Below are 8,924 nucleotides of genomic sequence, written 5' to 3'. Positions count from 1 at the left end.
GTCTCTGGGTGATGAATCTGTCCCTCCAGCACGTCCTATTTATATCCGTGTTGAGGTTTAAGTCTCTTGCTCTCGTGGCTCTGGTGGATTTGGATTTTTTGAGGTGGAGCATGTCCATTAATTCCGGGTTGGACATGGCCTTGTATGTCAGGCACAGATCACCTCTGAACAGATGGTATGCGACTGAATAGAGCTGGAGTGTCTTCAGTCGGGCATCGTATGACATATGTTTGAGCCCCTTTATCCTTTTGGTGAGGAACTTTTGGGGTCTTTCCAACATGTGGTAAGCCATTTATGCAGCCCAATGATTCAGAGAATCACTCAGCTGTGCAGATTAGCATTGCTACTCTTGGCTACTTGCAGACTGAAGGCCGTGTTCATCCAGAGTAGTAGAATAAGTGCTGGAGAGTTTAGTGATAAGGTAGTGTTAGGGTGTGTGTGTATAGGAGTATGTGTGGGACTGCTTGTGTGAGTGTATGTGTGAATGTGTGTCTACCTGGGAACCTGGGAGGTAGCGGTAGGGAAGTTAGTGAGTGGGTAAGTTAGGTTAGTGTGTGTGTGTGTGTGTGTGTGTGTGTGTGTGTGTGTGTGTGTGTGTGTGTGTGCATGTGTATGTGGAGGGGTGTATGGGTGAATAGATAATTGTGCCTGTGAATTTAATCATGTGGGGCAGAGGCTGTTTTGTGTGTGTGTGTGTGTGTGTGTGTGTGTGTGTGTGTGTGTGTGTGTGTAATGAAAATATGTATATATGTGTGTTTGTGCATGGGTGGATTGGGATGGCTGTTATGCAGCCACACATCCCTCATCTAACGAGCAGAGCCTGTAACATTGGGTTGGGGAAACCAGTAGCCACCAGGAATACCTCTTTAAACATGTGCCTCAGTGGTACATTAACAGAACTGGGAGCAGGGGATGGGGGGAACCACTAGTCACCAGGGATACCTCTTTAATCTCGTGCATCAGCAGCACTTAAATTGAACAGGAATTGGGTGGGGGGGTGCAGGGAACCATTAGCCACCATGGGTACCTCTTTAAACTCATATGTGATCTGTACTTAAACAGAATGGGGATCAGGGTGTTAGGGAACCACTAATAGGTTCATAGGTTCATACTAGGCTATCTGCCCTAGGGCATTTATAAGCCTAGCCAGAGTCTGTGTGGCTTTCACCACCCCTTAGGATGAGAATACTATACCCATTAGTTTGCTGTGCCTCTGTCCAGCAGTGACACAGAGATGATTCCCGGGGTAAACCTACGATCTCCCATCCACTCGTCAAGATTTCTCTTGAACAGAGTCAGTGAGGGGCTCTGCCTCACATGGACTGGGATTCTGTTCCATAGTGTAGGGAGTCTCTGGGTGATGAATCTGTCCCTCCAGCACGTCCTATTTATATCCGTGTTGAGGTTTAAGTCTCTTGCTCTCGTGGCTCTGGTGGATTTGGATTTTTGAGGTGGAGCATGTCCATTAATTCCGGGTTGGACATGGCCTTGTATGTCAGGCACAGATCACCTCTGAGCAGACGGTATGTGACTGAATAGAGCTGGTGTTTCTTCAGTCGGGCATCGTATGACATATGTTTGAGCCCCTTTATCCTTTTGGTGAGGAACTTTTGGGGTCTTTCCAACTGCTGCAGGTGTCGGGTAAGGTACATTCGAATGGGCGTTGTACTCAATCCTTGGTCTGATAAGTGAAGAGTACAGGTGTACAATGACCACTCCTGACCTGGATGTGAATTCCTTCATGATCAGGTGGGCAATGTAGAAGGTCTTCCTAACCACTTTGGCAATGACAGTGTCAAAGAGGTTGCTGTCAACTTGGGTCCCCTGGTCCCTGATAACTTCTTCCGTGTTTAATGGATTACCACCTATGTGGTAATTAGGGGTTACCTTGTTTTTCCCAAAGGGTATGACTATACATTTTTTGGCATTTAGCTTAAGGCCATGGCTCTGGCACCAGTTATCCATTTCTATGAGACCTCTCTGGAGGATGTCTGTGTCTGATGGAGTGTCAATTGTGGTGCCCAGTTTGCAGTCATCTGCAAATTTTGTCAGCCACAATCCCCCTATGTTTGCCTGCACTTCAGAAAAATAAATGCCAAACAAGAGGGGCCCAGGACTGAGCCCTGTGGGACACCACGCGTGACCGGCTTAGAGTCTGACATGGCACCAGCAACTCTAACCCTGTGTGTTCTGTCCTTGAGCCAGTTTGCAACCCATCTTGTGACATATGGGTTTACATCTAAGCTGGTGAGCTTTTCTATGATGCCCGAGTGGGGTATTGTGTCGAACGCTTTTGCTAGGTCAAGGTAGGCTGTGTGAACTGCCTTACCCTCATCAATGGCCTTAGTGACTGTTTTGAAAAAGTCGACCAAGTTCAAGAGGCAGGATCTGCCCTTGACAAAGCCAAATTGGGTAGGATCCAGTGTCTGTAGGTCCCCAATGTCTTTATTTATGAGTTCCATTATGATCCTCTCCATAGCTTTGCAGACAAGGCTCATCAAGCTTATGGGATGGTAATTTCCAGGGTCCGTAGAAGCACTGCCTTTGTGGAGTGGGACCACAGTTGCCGTACGCCATTCTTTGGGTACGTATCCTGTAGTAAGGCTAAGATTAAACAGCAGCCTTATGTGTGGGTTTAGTTCCTCACTGAGTTCGTGTAGCACACAGCCAGGGACACCGTCCGGTCCCATTGATGCTGTGTTTTTTGCTTTAGAGAGAACAGCTCTCACCTGGGCATCTGAGATGTTTGGGAGGCTAGACTCTGGTGGGATAGATATTTCTCCTTTTGGGGAGGGAGGGGAGAAATTTGCACTGAACCTGTCTGCCAGTATGTTGGCAATGTCTGTGGGTTCAGTGATTTTTTTATCATTTTGGACTAATTCTGAGCATATCTGGGAGTTTCCACCCAGGTTTCTAACATAGCTAAAGAAGGCCTTATGATTGTCTTTTGTGTCATTAGCGATTTTTCTCTCAAAGTTGGCCTTGGATGATTTTATGAGTGATCGTAGTTTTTTGCTAGTATTGATCAGAGATGCCTTCCCTTTTAGGGATTTTGCTCTGTCATGTAGTAGCTTTCTCCTCTTGTTGTAGAGTTTGTTTATGGCTGGGGTCCACCAGACCAGGCGCCTGCCTTTGGTGGAAAGGGTCTTGATTTTATTAGGGATTGCTTGATCCATACATTCCTGGAGGTGCTTGTAGAAGGCATTTGTAAGGGTTTCAACAGCGTGGGTTGTGGTTTCTACTGGCTCGGGGGCCTTGAAGGATACCACTCCAGTCTTAAGAAGTGTGAAGTTTGCTTTTGAGAAGTTTTTCACTGTGGTCTTTTTTGATGGGGGTGGGGGCGGGATGTGGATCTCCAATGAGATTAATTTATGGTCTGATCTCACCAATGAGGGATATACTTCCGGTGTGGAGCATTTTGTCCCCATGTTTGTGATGATCAGGTCTAGTATATTTTCTCCTCTTGTGGGAATGGTGACTAGTTGTTCCATAGCATTTGAGTTTATGAACTCCAGGAACCTTTGGGCTAGGGTGTTGGGGCTTGAGTAATGTTCCCAGTCTATGTTTGGGTAGTTGAAGTCACCCAATATGATGGTGTTTGGGGAGACATTCATACTCTCCAGTGTCTTCAGGAAGGCTGTGTGGGTTTCCTGAGTTTGAGAAGGTGGTCTGTAGCATGCTACAAACTGTAGGGCAGTTTACCTATGGTTAATTGCACCTGGATGGTCTCCGATGCTTCGATGCGTTGCCACTAACCTGGAGGTGTGGGTATCCTTTATGAATATGGATACTCCCCTCCTTTTGTAGTTCGGTCCGGATTTTGGGGCGGGCATGATATGAGGTATAACCTGATAGTGCTGGGGTGCTCTCAGGAGCCTTGAACCAGGTTTCAGTCACAGCACAGACATCAATGTTCTCCATACTGAGGAGGGCTTCGAGGGCGTGCATCTTGAGGTTTAGACTTCTGGCATTGAGCAGTATTACCCTTAGTTTTTCTCCATTTTTGTTTTCTAGGGCGGTGGGTTTATCATTTGAGCCTTGCCTAAAAAAGGCACTATGGGGGTGGCAAGAGCCTTTGCCAATATCCGGAAGCCCAGGGGTGACAGGTGCAAGCCATCCCTTGCAGCAGCGTGGCTTGTCAAGCATGTCATCCCAGGCAGACAGACATTGGATCCCCTTAGAATGACACCAGTAATTAAGCCAATTATTAAAGCTGATCATTTTGTCTCTGTATTGTGGCATCATTCTTGGTGAGGGTAGGATACTGCTCAGGGTCAGGGTCATACCGGCCTGGGCTACATAATCTGAGAGCTCCTCTATGTCTCTTTTCATGTAGTCCAGGGAGGTACGTCTCAGGTCGTTCACACCGGCATGGACAATGACTGAGTCATACTTGTACTTGCTGTGGAGTGACCTGAGTGCTTGTGTTATGTGGCGGATTCTAGCGCCTGACAGGCAGCTTACTGTGATCTTTTCCTTGTTGAGTCTGGTGAGTGGGACGTCAGTGTGTCTGACTATGGAGTCACCTGTAACAAGTGTGTCTGGCATTGTGTTTGGCCTTAAGGGCTGTGACTGTTTAGCACACTGACTTTGAGAACTATGTGTTGCATGTCTTATGTCTTGAGGTGGCAGTTGCTTGGGTGTCTGCTTTGGAGGCATCTGTAGTTTTGGTAGATTTTTGATCAGTGCCTCCGAGTATGTCTTTGTGTGTTTATGTGTTTGTTTTGCAGTTGTGATAGTTCTATGTGAAACTGGGTTTGTGGTGTGCGTGGTTTCCTTCTCCTCCTGTCTGGTCTTGCCAGTCCTGAGTTGAGAGAGCTCAGCCTCCAGTTTGGCTATATAGTTGCATCTCTCACATGTATTTGTGTTTATACATCTTTAAACTCATACCTGAATGGTACATAAACAGGGATCGGAGTGGGGTGACCACTAGTCACTAGGGATAAGGCTTAAGCTACTTACCTTAACAGCACACAGGGTCATGGGAACTTTAGACACCAATGATTACTCTGCATAACATGCCTGAAAGACACTTAAACACAATGTGGGTTGGGGGGAACATTAAACACCAGAATTACTCTATATGGCATGCCTTAAAGGCACATACTAAGAAAAATGCAGTGCAGGGAACCACTAGACAACAGGGATAGTTAGTGTGCCTTAAAAAGCACTAAAAGGGATTCTAAGTCTAACGCTGTACCGTCCCATCAAGAATATTGGTCCTCTGTGCCACCAAGGATATCATGTTAAACATAAACAAGTGAGAGAAAAAATAAACATCAAATATAAAAGGATTTGAACCATGCACTCTTGACACAAACTCCCAGCATTAACCTACTGCGCTGATAAGTTAGTGCAGCAAGGTTTTTTTTTAACATATACTGAGGATCTTGTGGGCATCATGCAATGCCTGCAACAGTTTGTAAATTATGAGGGAGAGGGACAGAGTGTGTTAAACATACTTCTGAGCCTCACAGAGTAAAACATCAGGAGCAAACCCAAATGTAATGACAAAACAAAATCAGGGAGGGATTTGAAGTATTCTTTCTACATACATTTGGCTTATTTAGAAATTTTACTAGGATAACATCTTTTGTACTAGCATCTATTTATTGAAGGATGTGAAGTGAGAAACGTGAAAGTCTGGTATAACGGACTGTAATAATGCATGAATTACCATGGTAGAGAAAAAGGAGAGATCATGGACACTAAACATGGACAGGTGTGGGGTATGTGATATATTTGTCTGCATGTGTTTTTTTGGGGTATGGAAGTGTGACTGGAGAAGGGAGTGCCTGTGCTAATACAATGTGGGCATCACGGTTACCTACTGCAGGAAAGTGCTGATATGCACTTGCATTAATTAATGATGATTTGCAGACATGACAATTATCAATAATGAGGTATTTTCTCATTGCAGCTAATGTGTCTCTGAAATGGAAATCTCCACATTGTAGAAACTGGGCCTTTTCACCACAGTCCTTAACATAATTGCTAGGGTTCTTTCTGAATCCTTGGGTTAACAGTATGTATGTGAGTGATACAATAAGGAAAATGTGTGATTAAGCCAAAGTCTTCATGCAAGCAAAGTCAGACCTTTCAAACTACAGGGACAGATATTAATAATGAAGGCTCCGAGTGAGTGCTTACTTAAATGAATCTGTCCACAGTGCATAAAATTCAAATATGTTTGCAGTATTGCACAAGCTATTTTACTGATATCAGTCCGAAAGAATACAGGTTGTTTTCATTTCATATGCAGGTTTGTTACCTTCTTTGGCTAGACAAACTTTTTCTGCACATTTTTCTTGATTTGCTATTATGTCATATTGTCCAATAGAAATGTTAACTTTGCAGTGTCTTAATCAGGTAAGGTATCAGGGTGTTTCTGCCTTTTATCAAGTGTTACTCTGGGTAGTGTTATCAAGTTCTGACACAGTTTTGCTCTGGATACCTGGAAAACTGCCTGATCTTTGAACAAGTGTAATGGGATCCTTAATACCTGCATCGACTACCACCAAAATAAACCAGTCAGAAAGAGTCCTAGAGTGAGTAGCTTTCTGTCAACCTGCCATATAGTGTCACTATTGAAGTTTGAACCCAATTACTTTGTGGAAGTATAGAAAAGGCAGTCATTTGATCTCATCTTAATATTAGTGGTGGACAAATGATCTACTGAGTCAATGACACTAAACACTGTATGCATTTTGCAACTATGGGAACATGATTATTATTATTATTTCTGTATTATTCCTAAACTTCATAAAGATCCTAGCTAATAAAAGACAATTTTATGATATTGATACAGTTGGACATGTTGGTATATGCTATTGTAGATTTTTTTTTTATAATGTTATTATAATTAGGCGTAAGAATAGTCCTGCAACAGTGAGTCATTCTTTCATTCACAAGCACAAATTACCTGTACTGTTTCAGACGTGCAACTATGTCAATAATGTAGCATCCTAAAATATGGAATTATGCTAATGAACAGAAGTGCGTTTATGTATAGACCGAAGACCAAAAAGGCAAGCACCAAAAAAAGTTGTACTATGTACTAAAATACAGAAAGTGTGCATAACTATTAATCTTCAAAACATACTGAAAATAAAACTTAAATAGTTACCAATTACGGGACTTGGCTTTTCTGGCAAAGAAGTCTGTGGTCTAACTGGTTCTTGGAAGGATTCATTCAAAGCTACAGAATAAAAATGAATCATGACTGAAGAAGCTAGTAATGAGAATGGCTTACAAATATTTTTTTAAGTTATTCAAGTGCAGATAAATTTTATTTTTCTTGCAAGCATATGCATTCTTTCTCATTCATTTGTCCAGTATGACTTTCAGAATGAAAATTAACATAGATATGGACCGTCACTCTTGGATGAGCATCTGCCATAGCAGGTCATGCTTAATGAATGGTTTAAGCAGAAGGACTAATGAAGTAAAGGCTACAGAAGGCAGTGTAGGACACAAAAGGTAACTACACTTTACAGTGTTTAGTGATGAAAAAAAAATAATCACATAACTGTATTAACCAGCTGTGGCCAGCTGACTTCTGAGTTAGAACACCACTAAGAAATAATTAGCTACCTGAGGTAATTTTTATTTGTGTACATCAGATGCCAGCCATATCCTATGAGTCTCTACATGATTATTCGTGTTCCTGGGACATACGCCACTGCTTGTATACTCTGAAAGGTTTAACTTTTAAGAAAAAAAAAACTACAAAAAAAAAAAATACACACCGACCTTGTTAAAAGGAGTAATTTAATTATTCTAGAGTTATCATTATTGAGTTTGTTTCCAATTTCCAAAGAATTACAGCATGCAAGCTGCTTTCAGTGTCTTTCATATGTTCATAGGTTGGTACTAGGCTATCGACCCTAGGCCCTATACAAGCCTAGCCATATCAATTCCCTGGCTATTTCTTCCCAGAATATTTACTTCCCTGGTCCCCTGACTAGCAGGGTGACTGACGTGATCCCCGGGGTGAATTTCCTATCTCACATCCAATAGTCAAGGTTCCTTTTGAAGAGGGCCAAAGAGGTGCTCAGCTTGACATGTATAGGCAGTCGATTCCAGAGTATGGGGAGTCTCTGGGTCAGGAACCTATCTCTCCAGCATGTTTTGTTCATTGTGATTACCAGATTTAGATCCCTGGAGCATGTAGCTCTGAGGGATTGGGATTTCTTTAAGTGTAGCATGTCCAACAGCACTGGGTTTGACATGGCCTTGTATGTTAAGCAGAGATCACCTCTGAGTAGGCGATATGCAACAGAGTATAGCTGGAGTTTTTTTAGACAGTCAGCATAGGGCATCTGCTTTACGCCTGTGATTCTTTTAGTGAGGTATTTCTGTGGCCTTTCCAGTTGTTGCAGATGTCTTGTGAAGTAAATACCAAATGGGGCATTGTACTCTATAATGGTATAAATGAAGGATGAGTACAGTGGGACAATGGCCTCCTTCTTTCTGGATGAAAAGCCCTTAGTGATGAGGTGTGCCACATAGAAGTATTTCATGACTGTTGTGACTATCTGGTTATCGAAAGTGAGACCACTGTCCACCTGTGTCCCTAAGTCCTTTATCACACTTTTGGTGTTTACTGTACTGCCACTTATGTGGTAATTCATGGGTACATAGTTTTTCCCAAAGGGGATAACTTTTAGTTAGTTATGTACTCACCATAACTTCAGATGTTTGGGATCCATCTCGCCTACATTCTGAACTGATGGGCTCGGAGCCGATCCCTCGGCTCCGACTCAGCACGCTTATGCTATAGAGCGAGGCCTCTAATTGGCTGAGCTATCTTTATCCCAGGATGCACCACCACTAATCCCCCAGATCTTGTTTGTCCGCATTCATGCACACATGCACAACTTGGTTATATAACATTGTTAGATGTTTCAAGATGAAACAACAGG

At 43.1% G+C, this 8,924-nt stretch overlaps 1 protein-coding gene across 44 annotated transcripts in view; it reads right to left on the bottom strand.

Moving 5' to 3' along the window:
* Positions 1-8,924, bottom strand: part of LOC122801915 (ABI family member 3 binding protein) — a 3,486,228-nt gene that overhangs the window by 1,220,642 nt on the left and 2,256,662 nt on the right. For all 44 annotated transcript variants that reach the window (XM_044071601.1, XM_044071602.1, XM_044071604.1 and 41 more), the window contains one exon: positions 7,127-7,198. In XM_044071601.1, the coding sequence (XP_043927536.1) occupies positions 7,127-7,198 (72 nt within the window). The remainder of the gene's footprint in view (positions 1-7,126; positions 7,199-8,924) is intronic.

Source organism: Protopterus annectens, chromosome 5.part0 (assembly GCF_019279795.1).
Source record: "Protopterus annectens isolate FY-2018-M chromosome 5.part0, PAN1.0, whole genome shotgun sequence".
NCBI classification, from domain to species: domain Eukaryota; kingdom Metazoa; phylum Chordata; order Ceratodontiformes; family Protopteridae; genus Protopterus; species Protopterus annectens.
This window is presented reverse-complemented; position numbering and strand designations above follow the sequence as displayed.